Source organism: Hippocampus zosterae, chromosome 2 (genome assembly GCF_025434085.1).
Source record: "Hippocampus zosterae strain Florida chromosome 2, ASM2543408v3, whole genome shotgun sequence".
Taxonomy (NCBI): Eukaryota; Metazoa; Chordata; class Actinopteri; order Syngnathiformes; family Syngnathidae; genus Hippocampus; species Hippocampus zosterae.
Window position 1 is genome coordinate 14,733,100 of NC_067452.1, and position 18,891 is coordinate 14,751,990.

The window sequence follows — 18,891 nt, forward strand, 5'->3', positions numbered from 1 at the left end:
GTCTCTGACAGCATCACTTGGAGCGGGTGTATAAGGTGACCGGGGAATTCCTGCCGCCGACGCTGCAGGCGGCGAGGCTTCGACTGCGGTCTTTGTTATGGCTTCGCATCCAGGCCGTGGGATTGTGGCTGCATTCGGTCAGCCAATGCAAATCAAGGCAACTACCGGTTCATGACATTGGCTTTACTTGGTTGCTTGATTTATGAGAGCTGCACAACTGCTGATGCAGCACTTAGGAAACAACCAGCAAAACTGCTGCTTCCATTTAATGAGCAGAAAATCAAGCCTCTGTGTGTGAGCACCACAAAGAAACAATGGACCATTTGCAGATCTCGGGGTGTGCAGTGCATTATGGGTAAGAAACTCTCCTTGGCTACCAGCTTTTCCTTTCAAACTATTGGAAAGGAGCTTACAAAACTGTGATTTGGAGCATTCACGACGTGAGCAAAGTGATCTGAGGCAACAGAACACTCAGTGAATCAAACACTAATGTGCCATGCCACAATAAGATTGAAATACGGAAAGATTGCTCGATTTAAAAAGTGTCTGAGACGAGAGCATTTATTTCTGCCAGGCTGATTGCATGTGGTGTCTCTCACTAGTTTCGCTGTCCGAAAGCTCTTTACCTGTAGGGATACTGTGGCAAATGAAAGGAGGTTTACAATGCTTAGATTCCCCCCAGCACCCCATATCAACGTTCAAGCCTCAAAATATTCATGAAAGCAGTTAAACGTGGCACAAAGTACACCTGGAATTGGTTATACGAGGCATAAAACATTTTCAACAATGCCTGCCAGTTTTAAGGCATACAGTTCAAAATACGCCTATGGACGGTCATAGAAAAGCACTTCTCTTTTTTTTCACCTTGATTCTCACACATGCGCAGAGCAGATCTGCACGTGGCTTTTTAAGTGATGGTAAGAATAAGTCTGCAGGAAAAGAAATGATTCTAATTCGTCAGAAACTAGCAAATAAGAGAGAGAGAGAGAGAGTTGCAATAATAGTATCAATTGTTGCCATGGCGACAGCAGATAATTAGAGCACACGGTTGTGCTCATTTCAGTGTACATAGCCTGTCACAAGTCATGAGTATTGACAAATTTGGAAAAAATATGATTGAACGTAACGTATGCAGCTTACATTAACACAAATACATATATTACTAACATGTACAAAGACACACAAATGGTTGTTTGTTTGTTTTTTCTCCTCGACACTCCTCGGATCAACTTGGGACCTGTCTTAGATCTACCGGTCGATAAGGATCGACGTAATGGGCACCCCTGCTCTATACTGTTGTTTGGTTTAGTGATTGTGCTATTCTTGAATGCCTTATAGTTTAACTTGAATCCAATTTAGAAAGAAATTAAACATGTTTTGCATGAGAACAACTGTGTTGTACTCTACAATTGATTAATCAACGATTTGCTTGATGGACCAGCCAACAGTCTCAGCTCTCATTTGGGCTCACTGTTCACAGTTGTATTTAAAATATAAACAGTTGAAGGAAAATTGAAGATAAATGCAAGTTACAAAAAAAACTAAATACACAAAATCTGGCAAAAGCAACTGTACATGATTTTGAAGTTTGAAAATCACAAGCACAGTCAAAAGATGGTCCAATGGTAAAGCAGCCCTAACACTAGTGCTCTGTTCTGGCTCCATTCCTGTTCATCCTCTACACCTCGGACTTCAGACACGTCACTCCAAACTGCCACCTTCAGAAGTTCTCCGATGACTCTGTGATTGTTGGCCTCATTACAGAAGGGGACGATCGGGAGTACAGGGGACTGACAAAGGACTTTGTGGACTGGTGCCAGCAGAATCTCCTCCAGATCAACCCTAGGAAAACTAAGGAGTTGGTTGTGGATTTCTGCAGGAAAAAGTCCTCACCAGCACCGATGAACATCCAGGGTATGGACATAGAGAGGGTGACCTCCTACAAGTACCTTGGTGTTCTTCTGAAGGACAAACTGGACTGGTCTACAAAGTCGGACACCCTGATTAGGAAAGGACAGAGCCGACTCTTCCTACTCAGGAAACTGAGGTCTTTTGGGGTTCAGGGGTCACTCCTTAAGACGTTCTATAACTCGGTGGTGGCCTCGGCCATCCATTATGGCATTGTCTGCTGGTCAGGCAGCATCTCAGCCCGGGACAGAAAGAGACTGGAGCGACTGGTCAGGAAGGCCAGTTCTGTCCTGGGTTGCTCCCTTGACACTCTGGAGGAGGTGGGCAACAGAAGGATGCTAACTAAGCTAAAAGTTATGATGGCCAGTCCCTACCACCCCCTCCAGCCCGCCCTGACAGCACTTGGTAGCTCCTTCAGCCAGAGACTGTTACACCCGCGCTGCAAGAAGGAGAGATACCGACGCTCGTTCCTACCGAATGCTGTCAGGCTGATGAATAAAAAATAACAATCATAATAATAATAATAATTAAATGATGTGAAGGAAAATTGTAAATAGTACTGTGATTTATCCATTTTGTGTTCATATTGCATTTAATTGAAAGATGTTTGTCGTTTTTTTCTCTTTCTTCTTTCTACATACATTCTTGCTGCTGGAGGCTGTAAATTTCCCCAGTGTGGGACGATTAAGGATATCTTATCTTATCTTAAATACGAGTTGGCGAAGAACACATTATTGAGCCGGTCACAAAGACTGGTTGTGATGCAAGATGGAAGACAGATAGGGGTAGCTGTCCCTAGTGTGCAGCATCTGATGTCAATATTTTACGTTCTGATGCACAGCTTGTCACAGGCGTCCGAATGAACATGTAGGGGCAGGAAAATTATTTTGCAATGGTGCACATGGAAAACTGCAAAGCTTGCCGAGGGCCAAGCCGACATGCAAACCTGAACTTTGTCTCAATTATTTTTAATGCAGCATATTTTTCAGACAGTTCAAACACCAGTTGCTAATTGCTCAAGAACATAGGTTGGGTTTGGAAACAAAGCACGCCTCTCTCAACACAAACTCAGAGTGACGTGAGGGTATGAGAGTGGATTTCCAAATGCAACCACTGTTGACAGTCGCCAACGAGTTGCGATTGCACTTGAAACTTCCACATGTAAACTTCAGAAAAGCTTTTCTTCAGGGGGGGGCATGGCTCAGTGGTAGAGTGGTCATCTGCCAACCCAGAGGTTGGGGGTTGGATCCCCGGCCATTATGGCCATGTCAAAGTGTCCTTGGGCAAGATTACTCATATCGTTACACTTTACATTTCAAACGGCAATTTTGTGCACCCACCGCCAAGTCATATTAGCCCCTCCTCGTCAGAACTCTCAAATATATACAGTAGATAAAGGGGAAGTAATAATAATAATAATATTGCATTTTATTTAAAAGCGCCTTTCATGCCGCCCAAGGACACTGTACAAACAATAAGAAAATACAATGTAAAAATTTGTAAACGAGATGTTATATAAAAACAGGACATAAAATCATAAAAACATAGGAAATGGAAGAGCTATGTGTTGTAGGCAATCCTGAACAGGTGTGTTTTTAGTCGGGACTTGAAAGTGGAAAGAGGTGTGCAGTTTTGGAGGTCCGGAGGTATATATATATATGTATAAGTATAAAATTATTCACAGTGATGTATTATACTACAGTGATGACTTATAATAGAGTGAATGCATACGGTAAATAAAAATTGTAGATTTGCATTGTCTGTTTTTTTTTGCAATCATAGTCGCTAGAGGGGCCGGAAAAGTCACTAGTAAACCGTCATAGTCTGAGCTCTCGGTCGCTGCCTCACTTGTGCTACGAGGGTCGGTCAGAGACTGCGGAGGCACCGGATGTGGCCCCCGGGCCCTAATTTGCCCAGGTTTATGTTGGGGGATACAAAGTTCAGAGTCAAATCAAAAGTTTGTTATACTTACGCTCGGTTTCTCGAGCTCTTCTCCGCGTGCGCTCTCTTTCCCGTTCGCGCCGGTGGCTGAGGAGTGACTCTGTGCCCGTCTCAGTATCCAGGCCATCACGACTGCTTACTGCGTTGGCACTACAAAATCAGGAACACTTGAGGTTAAGGGAGGGGGGGGGGGGGCAACTAATGGGACCGACACTTCGGTACACAAGCAACAGCAAGCGTTCTCTACAGTTCTTGTGTATAGCTTCGGAGGGGATGTGAATCTCATATGAGGACAGTGTTTCAAATTCACAACCTCCAGCCAGTAAGCTACGATAGACGATGTTTTTTTCCATGGTCATTATTAATAGCCAGAGCGGCAAGCTGCTCTGGACAATGCTGGCATTAATGAGATCCACTGAAAGTGCAGCCAGCAGGTGCCTTCAGCACAATTTGAAACGAGAATGAGACACACAGAGTACAGAATGGCAAAATTGTGCATTGGCAGATCAGGTGTGTGCAGAGCAATGAACAGACCCAGGTTGTTGATGTCTGCAAAGGCTATGCAAGGTCTAGAGGACAAATTGGTACTCAGTCACAGAGCTGGCCACACTTGAGGCTGGTGAGACTGCTGTCACTTAATCCGCCTGTCTGTTACACCCATTTTGGTAAACATGTTTCTTCCACATAATGCATGGATGTGATCATTCTTGCACATGCTCAGACATAAATGAGCACATTCACTGTGCAAAGACCGAAGGGGAGACAAATTCTTAATCAGCCAATGATAATCGGGACACTGTGTTAACATTCTAGAAGGAAAGCTGCTCGATGTGGAATGCTGGCGGTCGCTTCACCTAAGATGGAGGGCATGCAAATCGAGGCTCACGCTACGTTGAGGTGTTACTACGAGCAGCATATGTAAATGGGGGTGATGGCCATGAAACTGTGGCTGTTTGTCCATCCAGGGGTAGATTATTCAAGGCTAAATTGCAGCGTTGAACAAACGTCCACCCCCCTTTTATAAAACCAACAGCCCCTTTGCAGCAAGTGTCCGCCCTTCACTCTAGGGAAATGGAGATGGGTGCTTTTAATGTCTGTTCATCCCGATTAGCAGGCAGAAGCACAGCACTTGCGTCCACTCTCAGCACAAAACAATCTACTCTGTACGCTCATCAAATGGAGGCATTCATACCACAAACACGTGACCGGCATGAATAAGGCGCAAAAGGCAAATGATGTGGTAATCATATTCCAGCTATTTAGGGAGCGCGGGAAGGGATGGCTACGGCGATGAGGTTCGCCGCGGGGAATTCACTCGGCTTGCCTGTCTGACTCAAAGAGGAAAAGAGAAAGGGTGAGCTCAGGAGCGAAAGCCAGGAGGGTGGGGGAAGATTTGTATGAAGGTCGTTGCACTGTCACTTTGCACCACATGAGGGCAGTAATGGTAGCTCCAGATGGCATCAGGAGGGCAAGCTGTTTCGCCAGAAGCAGAGGGCAAACTTGAGGCAGGACGTCAAATGCTGGATAGAGAGATACTCCGAGACATGGCAGACTGCTTGTTCTCAATATAGAGCCTCGGCAGGATTGCTTTGGCCCTGCAATGACAACAAGCCTCAGCCCCCATACTGCCAGCCCTTCAAGTTATATTTAGAGCGGACCTTCCCTTTAACAGGAGGCGCGATATTCTCCAGGTGTTGCTCATCAGGCTGCCAAGAAAATATTCCTGCCTATGTGAAGGAGTAAGGCGGACTGGGGCGCCGAAAGGGAGAGAAAAACTCATGACAATGCGAAGCTTTCATGACTGAGCTGGGCCCGAGAACATGAAATTAGACTTTCAGAACAAAGTTGCAGTCCTAAGAGAATAAATCATATACACTGTATGTAACATTCAGGAAAATATAGCAATATAGTGAATCCCCCCAATTTCCGATTACCAAGTCAATATCTACAATGTAGACGAAGAGGGATTACGTAAAAATTACTAGCTTAACCTCCTTCCACATTTCAAACACATTTAAACTCGGCAAAGCACACTTTTAAATTAATGATAAGCACATTTGACCACAAACAAAGCATAAAATTACATTTAAAAAACTGCATGTATTGTAGTATGTGTGCATGTCTTTTGAAATGTGGGTCTCGTGGGATAGCATGTGATGGCGACATCGGCGAGGAGGCTCGAGCTAACCCGCTTGGCACAAGCTAGTCTGCATGTCAATGTCTGGGCGTGAGCTGTGGCCAACAGTAGTTCCTGCGTGAGTGTGCTCATCATGTTGATGAGTCAAACTGTGGCTCTCCTTTTCCACACATGAGGACATGACAGATTTGTGCCACAGAAGTAGGATTCTACGCGACAGGCAAGGAATTTAGTTCCACACAAAATCCTGCAATTTTGCGGAGCTGCAACATAACAGAAGTATTACAAAAGTCATTTGAACTCTCTCTTTCATCAGGTAACATTTTTAGTTTTAGCATAACGGTTAGATGAGCCAGCATTCTTCTGTCTCTGTGCTTGGGATAGACACACTTTTCTTTATGCACCTAAAAGAGTGCGCTTCTGACATCCTTCAGTCATGTGCCCTAATGAAACTACAAACTACTCTTCTTTCATCAAAATAAAGAAAATAAGTCATGTAAAATGGATATTTCTGACAACAAAAAATTTTTAAAAAATGAAAATTTGGGGAAGTACTCACTTGGCCATTGGAGCATTTTCTTTTTTTCTTTTCAGTGTGTCTATCAGGCAAATACGGGTGAGTGCTTTGAGAGACTAATGCTACTCAATGACTGCCTGAAGATGGTTATGCTGCAAAGGCTATTTTAGAGCAGCATATGCATCGTTTGTACAAATAAGAGCCAACAAGCGCCTCTATACTCCATGGCCCACAAGGAGGGACTAAAAGTGGCCCCAGAGAATGATTCTATAGTTCCCTTTTAGCACATACCCGAGGTGGCAGATTCACACATACTGTCGGCGCATGACAACTTCACCTCCAACCAAGTCTGTGATGATGAATCTATGCGGCTAACTCAAATGGGTACACTGCAGTAACAAGGTCACGCGGGAGTTTGTGCTGGAACAGGCGTACGTATGCGTGGAATTGTGCACACACGATGAGCGGCGATTGGCCTACTCACTGGAAAGAAGGGGGCCGGGAGTCACCGATGCCGCCTGTTCTCTCCAGAGGAGGGGGCAGCTCTGGGTGGCTCTCTGTGCACTGGGATCCTCCATCAGAGTGAGTGCTCTCTGCAAGCACCAACTAGGAGAGGAAAGGAGAGAAGGGAAATCAACAAATAATCCAGCAGTCACACTCACACAATCAATTACAGTCAGCACCGTACAACTGTCATTTTACACCGAATATTAGTACTGCTTTAAACAATATAACCCTCTATTGTTTACGTCGTCACCATTTTGAATTCATGGGTACGAATGAATTCATGTTTATTTTGAAAGTAACAACAATAACAATGAAAACACATCAAACAATCAAAAATAGACAATGAGCACCTGCCACCAAACATGCTCAAAAGAGAGTGCAAAGAAGTCTAGCCCACCCCTTCTGCAGATTTTCTTCATGCACCGCTACACATCTATTCTTTGTCCATCTTAAGTATCATACTAAAGATAATAAGGCCCGACTACATGTTGATCATATCAAATCCACAAGACGCAACACATTGAGAGAAACACCGTACCAAACCATAGGGAACCTAAATACTGTCTATTAAGAAGTACAAATGAGCAACACTTGACTCCTGAACACCAAGCGAATGTTTGCCACAACCCTTGTTCAACTGTATTCAGCGATTGTGACTTTGGTATTTCATCCAGGATGTTTCTGCATTGTTTTAAGCCCTCATGTAGACTGTTCCATAATTTGACCTCTTGCAATGAAATTCTGAATCACCTCTTTGTGTGAATGGTGTTAATTTTGAAGTTTGATTTACCACTTCATTCATTTATAAGACCCCCCCCCCCAAACATCTGTTCAAAGTTTTGTTGAAACATATTTTTAACTTTGTGCACAATCTGTGCGGTTTGCAATTTCAACTATTTTTGATCATTTTGCCTCGCAGTACTTAGCTCTGTTTCTTCACTCATGCAGTGTCCAAGATGGTCCGTAACGCAACAATGTTTGTCAACCTCACGCTCAAGACTTGACTAATCAACCTGCGCTTAATCCACCTGTTATGGTAACTGGCTCACCCTTTTGGTTCATCATCATCATCGTCATCAGTAGTAGCAGTAGCAGCAGTATGTGATTCTGATTGGGAAACGTTTGGCACACATTAGGTGTTGTCAGTCACAGGCTTTTAACTTTTAATGAACACGCACTTGTGTATCCTGATTAATGGACTTTAAATGGCTCTTAGTAGGTGCACACTTAGTGCTTGTTTATTTTGTTGTTTGAATTGTTAAATTACATTACATTGTTTAATTACAAAAATCACCTGTATCGCGGCATCAACTCGACTAAAATTAAAAGTATTTGACAGTATTGATGTCCCGATTTTGATGAGGAATGTTATTTCGAAGGCGCTTGACACTTACATCCAATACCAAGAAATGAAATGCAAACTAACTGAGAAATATTTTCATTATTTCGAGTCATAGGTGTAAACAAAAAAAAAACAACAACAACAACAAAATGAGGCCCTGCAAATGAAACGGGCAGCTTGCTGTACAATGGCGCTCATCAATAATTCAGGCCACAGCTTTAACCTCATCTTCATTCTTCAATGAGAGTGGAACGGCGAAAATGTAAATCCTCTGCTAACACGACAGCTTGATTTAATTGGACATCCTTCATTGTCCCCTGGAGACACTCTGGTAATTACACAACACTGTAAGGCAACTCAAGCGACAGAGTGACAAATGAGTGCGTTGCTCCACATGAAATTGATCCACTACACAATGGATGGTCAAGAAGCCGAGCATAAAACAGCATAACTGAAGAGTGCTGAAAAAGAAGCTCTGTAGAGGCGATCCCATTTGGATGATCCACAAGAGCGGCATAGAAGTGCTTTAGGAGGCATGCACGCATGTGTGCGTGCCACACGTGCATGGCTGTCTCATCAAGTCACTTACCCAGGACACCACCCTGCCATTGAAGCAAGGCAGCTTGGAGTTGTCATCAGAAATCTCTTCTTTGACAACCCTGTGGAGGAGAATGACACACAAAGTCAGGACAACAGCTCGCTGTCAACAAACAACAACAACAAAAAACAGAAATTTTGGAACTAAAATGTTGATGTGACATTTCAGCAGGTTCTTGTATTGTAAGCAGCCTAGAAAAAGGACATTCATCACTGTACCAAACCAAGCGCATTTCTGAGGTAGGGCAAATTGAAGCAAACAGACAGCGAAATGAAACAATCTCCAAAAACCGTAGGGGGCATTAAAAAAAAAAAACAACAACAAAATTTCTTCCTTGGAAATAAAATAAATATTTCCAGTAGTATCTGCTAATGGGGCTTTAAAGACTCGATATGTTTCTCATTATTCAAAACGGAGTTAATGCTGAATTCTGTGACCAAACTGGTGTGCGCCACTTTGAATGAGGAAGGACTTCCACTGCCGAAGATTGATGTTGTGCACAAAGGATACGTCACAGCAAACAAACAAATTTGATCGGAAGGTTCGTTTTATACTGAGGCACAGCCGCCATAAAGGGCTTGCTCTCCAGACCCACTTTATTGCTTTTTCGGGTGGCATATTAAATTAGTTGTTCTCAACGCACCTCAATCCTATCCGCCCGGCACAATGCTCAATTTGTATACAAGTTGTCATTGCAATCATCAACTGTCCACTAGGGCTGCCAAGATTAGTACATTAATCATGACGACGTCGATGACCAAAAGCGTCGACAACTAATTTAAGTTGTTGCCTAATCGGTATTATTGTTGCAGCTATGTTTCCCCTATGATAACAGACTCTGTGGCTCCCGCCGCCCTGTTTGCATTTTCTTTGCTTGAGTTGACGAACATGCGTAGTAAGCGGGCCAGCTTTGATGTCACTGGAAAAGCTACGCCTACTCTTGGTAGTAGGAATGAACAGGAGTGTTAAAAAGTGTTAAAGCTTTATTTAAGAAAAAAAAAAGAATACCATTACTGCAGTATGCTGTCATAGCATGTCAATGCTGTCATTGGACATTGAAGGTATGCACTTTTTTTGTGGTTGGATAGATGGATGGACAATGCATATTTTTTTTTCTATTTTTAAATAGACCCATCATTTTGTTTTAAATGTCAAAGGCAACAGTACTCAAATAAAAGTTCAAATATTGTACGATCAGCATTATTATCTTTGTTTTTAGATTGACCAAGGAAGGCTGTTGTAAGTGGCAAGTTTAATGACAATTATCATAAATCTCTTCAATATGATTTTTTTTACATACTTGAAAGAATTCAAGCTGTAAGATAATGCTTATATAAGAGCAGCTGCTTGCTGGTGAAGTATGCTGTGATTTGCATACCGCCACCTTCAAATCATGGCTTAAGTTCTAAATAAATTGCCTTAATCATCGGCTACATCCGTAGTTAACTTATTCAGTACCAGCCAATTCTAGTCTGAAAAGACGTTTGAAAATGTCTTTGGGAGTGAATGAGTTCAGCAGATCATTCATTTATAGTCCTGAAATGGAATTATTAATAAATCTCATCAGAATGTTATTTTTTTCAGGTTTTCTGACCAAAAAAATCAAAAACAAAACTCAGGGAGCTATTTTAGAAGGCTGAAGATATGATCCGATTAGTTGACTAATCGCAATTATCGTCGGTGATTAGTGGACTAGCAAAATAATCGTTTGTGGCAGCCCTATTGTCCACAAATATTTGCAAACTGCAGACATTATCATTGTTACATGACGCGAGTTTCACATTAGCTTCCCGCGACAACTACCAGAATGTGGCCCCACTGGCTCTATTTACTTCTGGCTGTGTTGCAATGTTTCGTATGATAAATGTATACATTTTCTTTCAGCAAAGTATGTGTACCTCTGGATTATTTGGCTGCTTTGTAGCCTTTAAAAATAAATAATATTAGCTTGATTTTAAAAATCAATCTTGTTCCATGATCCCGATTAGCTGAAAATGATGTGATTGGGCCTGGAACTGGTCATGTGATGGGGACATCCCTACCGCCCCCCATCCCCTGTCACACACACACCAAAATGAGGGTTCTGTTATCTATGTGACATTTTCAGGCAGTTGCAGTCGAGCTTATATTATGTGCAACAAGTCATTTTGATGTTACTGGAGCAGTGTTAATGATTGACATATCTCCACTGGAATTTCTGGCATGCCTCAAGTTTGGTGTAAGCTCTTACAGTTGAACCAGACGTATCGATCAATCTGTGAGACATGTTGTCCTCATTGCACCTACTCAAAGTGGCTGAACAACCGGCTAAACTATGTAAACATAAGATGTATGCGTGCGCACACGTGTGCATGTGGGCCTATTGTATGAAGACATATGTGCCTCTTAACAGATAGATACACACAGTTGAGAGAGGCACGTTGCTTTGCTGTTAACATTGATTTTAGGATTCATGTTTTGAGTCGACAGAAGGTAAACATGCCACCTTCTTCTTGATTTGTTCTGACATTGGCAAGAGTTTGAAAGCGCACTACTGACACCTACAGAACTTAAGTGGAACATCACAGACTCAAACTATACTATGCCGTACAGTGTGTACAGTAAACGTCATGTCTACAAGTCATTCCATGAAATGTGAAATAATCAATTACATTTTACTTGATGTTGCATGCAATTAGCTCATACAATGTATGTTTTAAATTTCAATTGACAATGCAGTTGTTATATATATTATATATACCAGAGATGTGTTCCTCCAGCCAGTCCTTGGCCTCGAGGACCGGCTCAAGGACCGAGGGGCGGTCCTTGGTCCTCGGCCTGGGCCTCAGAGTCAAGTCATTGGTCCTTGGCCTTGGGAGTCAAGTCCTTGGCCTTGGCCTCGGGAGTCAAGTCCTTGGCCTTGGATTCCCGGTCCTCAGACACAATGAGGGATTAAATCCTCGAATCCCTTGTATAAGGACCACAAAAATCACAAAGGAATCGAATAAATTCCATCCAAGGACACCCATATTGATGGATTGACTCTGGCGCTTTAAGAGGGGCGGGTCTGCCACTGCCAGGTAACAGTTAGCGCAACGTATAAAGAGCGGCATCACCGTTAGTTTCAATCACGGTTTGTTGCGTTCGCGATCGTCAGTTTAAATAGCATATACATACATATATATATATATATATATATATATACACATACATATACATACATACATACATACATACATACATACATACATACATACATACATACATACATACATACATACATACATACATACATACATACATACATACATACATACATACATACATACATACATACATACATACATACATACATACATACATACATACATACATACATACATACATACATACATACATACATACATACATACATACATACATACATACATACATACATACATACATACATACATACATACATACATACATACATACATACATACATACATACATACATACATACATACATACATACATACATACATACATACATACATACATACATACATACATACATACATACATACATACATACATACATACATACATACATACATACATACATACATACATACATACATACATACATACATACATACATACATACATACATACATACATACATACATACATACATACATACATACATACATACATACATACATACATACATACATACATACATACATACATACATACATACATACATACATACATACATACATACATACATACATACATACATACATACATACATACATACATACATACATACATACATACATACATACATACATACATACATACATACATACATACATACATATATATATATATATATATATATATATATATATATAGTGACCCCCAAACTAGATGAGTGGTTGCAACAGATTCCGGGAACAACATGGGACAACTCAGTCCAGAAAAGCGCAGTGCTGGGAACAGCAAGGATACTGCGCAGAACCCTCAAGCTTCCTGGCCTCTGGTAGAGGACCCAAGCTGAATGGAGGACGGACACCAATTACTTTTTTTTTTAATTAATTTTTTTATATATATGATCCCTCGCTCTAACGCGGCTCACTTTCCGTGGCTTCGCTGTTTCACAGATTTTTTTAGCGCGTTTTTTTTTAATGCTTTTAAACAGCTTTTAAACTGTTCTGCATCCTGATTGGCTATGGCACCAACCGACGTGAACAGTCTCTGTGCTCGTCTCTGTACAGCTTGCCAAATTTACCATTGCAAATTATTGGTCTTTGGTTTCATTGTATCAGTGGCGAATGCTGGTCTGTCAAGGAGGGGAAGCTCAATTTCAGCCTACATCATAAAATGTGTCTGTTTATTTATACGTGAATACTACTCTCCGTTCCTTTTCAAAAAAATGAAAAGGAAAAGGATGCCTTCGCCATAAGATGTATTATCATTATTCATTATTCCAAACTGGCTCATTTCGCTGTCAATCAAAAAGAGATATAGCCTCAGAGAGATCATCCAATTTTCATGAAGAAAAGCTCAGCTTCTGTACGCCCACTGTCCACAGACTCGCAGGGATGCTGAGCGTCCAATGGGCGGTACAAACCCAGCAATTATCCAATGACTTGTCTGGTTTCAATGCATTGGGCCAACCTAACCAGAACTCTCTAGACGCCCAGCGTCCGCGCGATTGACGCTCGGCGTCCACACAGTTTAAAGCACAGTGAAGCTGTGGGAATGAATGAGGAGAGAGTTGCGTCGTAACCAGTACTGTAATAAGAAGCTGATTCGGAACAAAAGTTGAGCGCGTTGTAGCGCATATATAGTCAATGACATGTCCACACAATTGTACGTACACACATATATTTGATCACTTACTTTTTGACATTTTAGGGGAAGCTGAGCTTCCCTTGCAGTCTGAGATCAATCACCTCTGCATTGTATACATAGTTCAGTATTGTATAATAACTAAAAAATAAAGCTGACTATCAAGTACCAAGTACAACTTTATTGTCAAATGTGCTGTATGTGAAACATACAACACATTTGAAATTTCGTCCCTCTCACATTTTGTTGTTGTTTTTTTTAATAAATCCCACTTCACGGATTTCACTTATCACTGGTTCTTTTTGGAACGTAACCCCCGCGAAAAACGAGGGATTACTGTATATATATATATATATATATATATATATGTATATGTATGTATAGTAAGTGTGGAGTCCTGTTCTAATGTTTCCAAAAATTAAGATCAATTGTGATGAATGCACCCTTTAATTATTTTGCTCGAACATCGTTAGACAGTTTTCTGTCTAAATGCATCGTTAGGAAAAAAAAATTGTTAGTGTGACAGGCTTACCAATAAAAAAAATCTAAATACAGTGCACTGACTAAAAGGAAATATATTATGACGCCGGTCAGCTTCTCTGCCACCAGGCAAGCAAGTTTTCTGGGGGAAACACTGTATTATATTATTTCTTATTAAAACAAGGTGAGATTTGAAGGGAAAAGTGGGCCACAAAGAGGAAATGGCAAGCTGGCTGGAAGAAAAAAAGCTGTGGTTATCATCGATTCCTCCCCTCACTGACTGCATTGACCACAGAGACTCTTCAAGCTTTGCTTTCTAACCGCAGGTATCGCTGACATCATGCCACAAATTTGCACATCCATAACAATCACTTTCAGGAAGTATTAAAAAAAAACATTATGTCTGACGAGCCATTGATGTTGCATCAGAAAGAAGAGCAAACCCTTTTGACCATGTTTATATTGGTCAGCAATATGCAAAAAGAATACACCACGTGCAGGCGGACCAATAGTATTGACTTGTGAGTGAACAAATGGGAAATTTGCACATCGGATCTTTTGGCCCAATACCAGCTAGATTTAAATTATGATTGCAGTCGAGCATGACTGTAAAACAATAATATACAAAATATGGTACTGCATTGGTACAGCTCGGCAAAGCCAGCTAGGTCTTGCTGACGTGTAAAACGATCTTCATTTTTGATTGGCTGTTACATCTGAGCTGTTGCTAAGCCCTGAACTGCCAATTAAAAATTATGAACTCAGTCAAACCAGTGGCTGACACTAGGTGATTCACGAAAACTGGTGACGGAACATCTTGGTGCAAAAACTGTGGTTGAGGGAAGTTCGTGCCAACAACAAGCTGCAACTCTCACACTGAGACGTGCGAAGGTAGAGGCACGGCACGACCATTGGGCAGTCTCCGGCAGCCACCGAACACTTGGTGAGAATTTCCCGGCCACTGAAGACACTTAGCCACGCTGAAGAGGGAGTGGCACTAACGCAGCCTTTGCGGCTTGTGGAAGTGGCGGCCGCTGGGTGAGCTGCTGTGTCCACTTCAGGAAAAAGTCAAAGGAAGTTATGTTGAAGGTATTTGCATCCTCTCTTGCTAGTTGCATGACCAGTTGTGACAATCAACAAACTAGCAGCTGCGCCTCTCCTTCCTCATTCTGCCGTTCAGCATAATGAATGACTAATCCCTTAAACATCTGTTACCAAACCTCACCTGCAGCTCTGCAAAATAACTATTCAGAGCATCGCAGATTTAGGACAACCAAGTGGCAATAAGACAACAACACAGCATGGCCAGCGGATACAGGAAGCAATTAGGCTCCAAATTGAAGACAAATAGGCTATCAGCTGGTTTGTGCAGGTCCAAGTTAAGACCTTTTTAGGGCCACTTTGACCAAGTGCAAGACCTCTGATTCACTATTTTATGACCACTCAACGATGTTTGATTTTTTTTTTCTCCTAATAGGCTACAGTCAAAGTGACTTTCGGGTTCCCTGTCAGGGGTCATCACACCACAGCGAGGCACTCGCACGATTTGCCTGGTGCAGTTTTTAGGCCCTTCGTGACTCAATCCACCTATTTTTCTGCGGGCTTGGGAATGGTAGCGAGTGCCTATTGGTATTCAAGCCTGCACCGTCTGCGTGAATTACAGCAGCATGTACCATGACAGTATCAGTGCTTTTTCAACATACCACAGTACAGTATATGTATAAACCCTTTTTAGTGACTGTGTGCCAACATATATGAAATATAACAAATATCTAAACACAAAACAATTATAAAGCAACATTAAGATCAAGATATCCTTTATTTGTCCCACACTGGGGAAATTAATAAATGGGGTTTATGGCATATGCAGTATTCACTGTAGAAGGTATGAATATGGCCTACAGGTGTATATTTGGACTCCAATGCTTATTGATGAGGTCATCATATCTGTCTCAGTGTGAAAATGGCTTCTGACCACACAGGTGGATGAGCTTCTCGCCTTATGTGCGGCATCATCCAACAGCCGTCCATCCTCCACGTTTTCCCGGCTGCTTGGGAACTACAGCGGCAATGCTCGGCACCAAGCCAACTTGCTCCGCACAACCTCAGAGCTTTGGCTAGTATCGAACAATAAAAGGGCAAAAAAAAAAAGAGAATCATATTATGGAGCGTAATCAAGTATGAAAAGCAAAACTGGCGGGTAAATTAATGAGTGTGTACAGAGAAAACAATGCAACAGCTACTAGGTTTTTTCCTGGCTCAAATTAGGGCAGTGGTACCATCCTGACCATACGCCATGACGTGCATGCATTCTGTAAATTCAACTGAGCCACTTTCTTTGACAGGAAATACTTTAAGTTAAGAGTAACTCTTAACTGTGAAGAGCTCCAATGAGAATATGACTATTTGCATGTTGAAACACTCTTTTATTAAAACTTGCATCGGCGAATGATGGACTCATAGCTTGTGTGGTGTAGGCACTTTCGTTTGAGACACTCAGATTACTCTGAAGCAGCCTTCAAGTGCTCTGTGGTCCATGCCCACCTGTGCTGCAATAGCACACTGCAGTGTCTTCTGTAAAAAATAAAATAAAATAAAATCTGTAAAAAAAATACACTATACATAACGTCTTTGTAACTTTATTAGTTGAGTGTTTTTTGGTACTACCATCTTTAATATACGTTTCTTTCTCTTCTGCTGCTTTGTGAATGACCATCCCCTTGTGTCTTTTTAATGTGTTAAGCCTGCTGTGTTAGGGCACAGTGCTTTTGGCATAAATAACGGTGCAGGCCTTCTTCAATATGGCAGAGCCAGATAAATTCATTTAGTCACTGCTTGTCAAAACCACTAGATCGTGTGTTTTTAAGACGATATGGAAAGAGGAATAAAAAATAACGTTTCCATCACGTACATGTTGACTTTGCGTTGTTATACTCCTAATTATAAATGGATTTATGTAGCCTCACCGACTCATCCTGTCCTGCATTCCGGCCCTCACTAGCACTAGTGTTTCAGACCAAATTTCTACATGTTGTCATGAATAATGACATTTTAACTGCCTAGTCCATTAATTTCTCTGCTCTGTTTCTCGTTGCGAGTGGATGATTTTCCCCGCCATACCCGCAATGCTAAAAATCATAAACATGACTTTGAGACAAAAGAAATTTATTTTCATAGACACGATACGCTTGGATGCAAAAAAGTACAGGGAAGTGGCAGGGAAAAAACATGATTGATCGGTTTCTTCTAGGGTAGTTGCTTCAGGTTTTTCCTGTGCACAGATGTTGATATAGCGCCTCCGTAGTGGTGCATTTATTTTATGGTGATGTATTTTAACTGCAACTGCAGTTAAAATACATCACTGCTGCAGAGGGACATCAATAGGGCAATCAGCACAGCTGGAGCTTTACACCGAGTTGGGCGATATCAATGGGCCAAGCAATTTTGAATGCAGGAAAAACCCTGGTTGCACAGCAAGCATGCATGAAAACAGCAATAACGTTACGTACATTACCACATGCATCAGCCAGGGGATGCCGACGGGGTCAAATATTTATAACATCAGCAATAGTGTATGTATTCATTTGCACCAAAGAGGGCAGAGTTTGAATTTTGAGATCCGGTCAATAAAAGCGGTATCGCTCTTTCAGAAATATTTCCATTATACTGTGATTATTCACTTGTTCAGATAAGGTTCAGGGTTCAAGGTGAACTTTATTATCCCCGAGGGGCAATTTCTCTCACAGTCAGTCGGCAGTCAACAAGAAAACACCAGCAAAGCCATCCACACGCACAAACTGACACAACAACTCACAACTCATGTGTTATGCCATACTATTTACAAGGGCAATGGAAACAAGTAAGAATGAGTTTTTGCATCTGTTTGTCCTGCACTTGGCCATAATGTTGGGGTTGGGAGCTATTGCTGTCCCTTGGTAAGCAAATTTTGAAAATGTGTGTGCCGTGACAGCAGCGACTTAAGTTCAGACGACAGAGGGTGACTGCTGTCTGCTGTAATCGAACGGGCCCCTGTTGCTGGATGGTTAGGCCTCCGATCTTGCTGCACACCGTCCGTTACAATGCGTTGCAAGCGCTTTTTGCTTGGACCAGGGATCCAAACCAGCAGATAAAAGAAAACAGGAAAACAAATTCAATAAAGGATTTCCAAATTCAAACTTCCAAGCATCTGATAAAAGCTCACACAGAGTCTGTGTAGGCGTCAAATGTGAGCCTGGTCATACAAATTTTGATCCAGTGGTTTTGAAGGGAACCGATAATTTAGGCCTTCAAGTCCATTTTTTCAAGATCTGCGGCCAGCCTTTATGAGGCCTACAAAGAGATTGAACACCAATCCTGCCGATGGCCCAAGCACATTGAATACCGTATTTTCACGACTATAAGGCGCCATTAAAGGTCTTAAATCTTCTCCAAAATGGACAGGACGCCTTATAATGCGCAGAGTCTAGTGTAGGAGCCGAGTTCCAAAACATGACTGAGAGCGCTTCTGGCCGACGATGCGCTGTTTATATATAGAAAAGGCGGAGTGAATGACGACAAGGCATGCGGAAGTCCGCCAATGAGTTGAAGGGTGGGCGTGTAAGAGGACGCTAAAGGCACGCCCCTAGCAGGTACCAGTCGCC

General features: G+C 41.9%; 1 protein-coding gene across 3 annotated transcripts in view; it reads right to left on the reverse strand.

Moving 5' to 3' along the window:
* Positions 1 to 18,891, reverse strand: part of LOC127595955 (segment polarity protein dishevelled homolog DVL-1-like) — a 38,293-nt gene that overhangs the window by 15,399 nt on the left and 4,003 nt on the right. For all 3 annotated transcript variants that reach the window (XM_052058037.1, XM_052058038.1, XM_052058039.1), the window contains exons 2-4: positions 8,942 to 9,011; positions 6,988 to 7,109; positions 3,881 to 3,999 (exon numbers count right to left, since the gene is read on the reverse strand). In XM_052058037.1, coding sequence (XP_051913997.1) covers positions 3,881 to 3,999; positions 6,988 to 7,109; positions 8,942 to 9,011 — 311 coding nt within the window. The remainder of the gene's footprint in view (positions 1 to 3,880; positions 4,000 to 6,987; positions 7,110 to 8,941; positions 9,012 to 18,891) is intronic.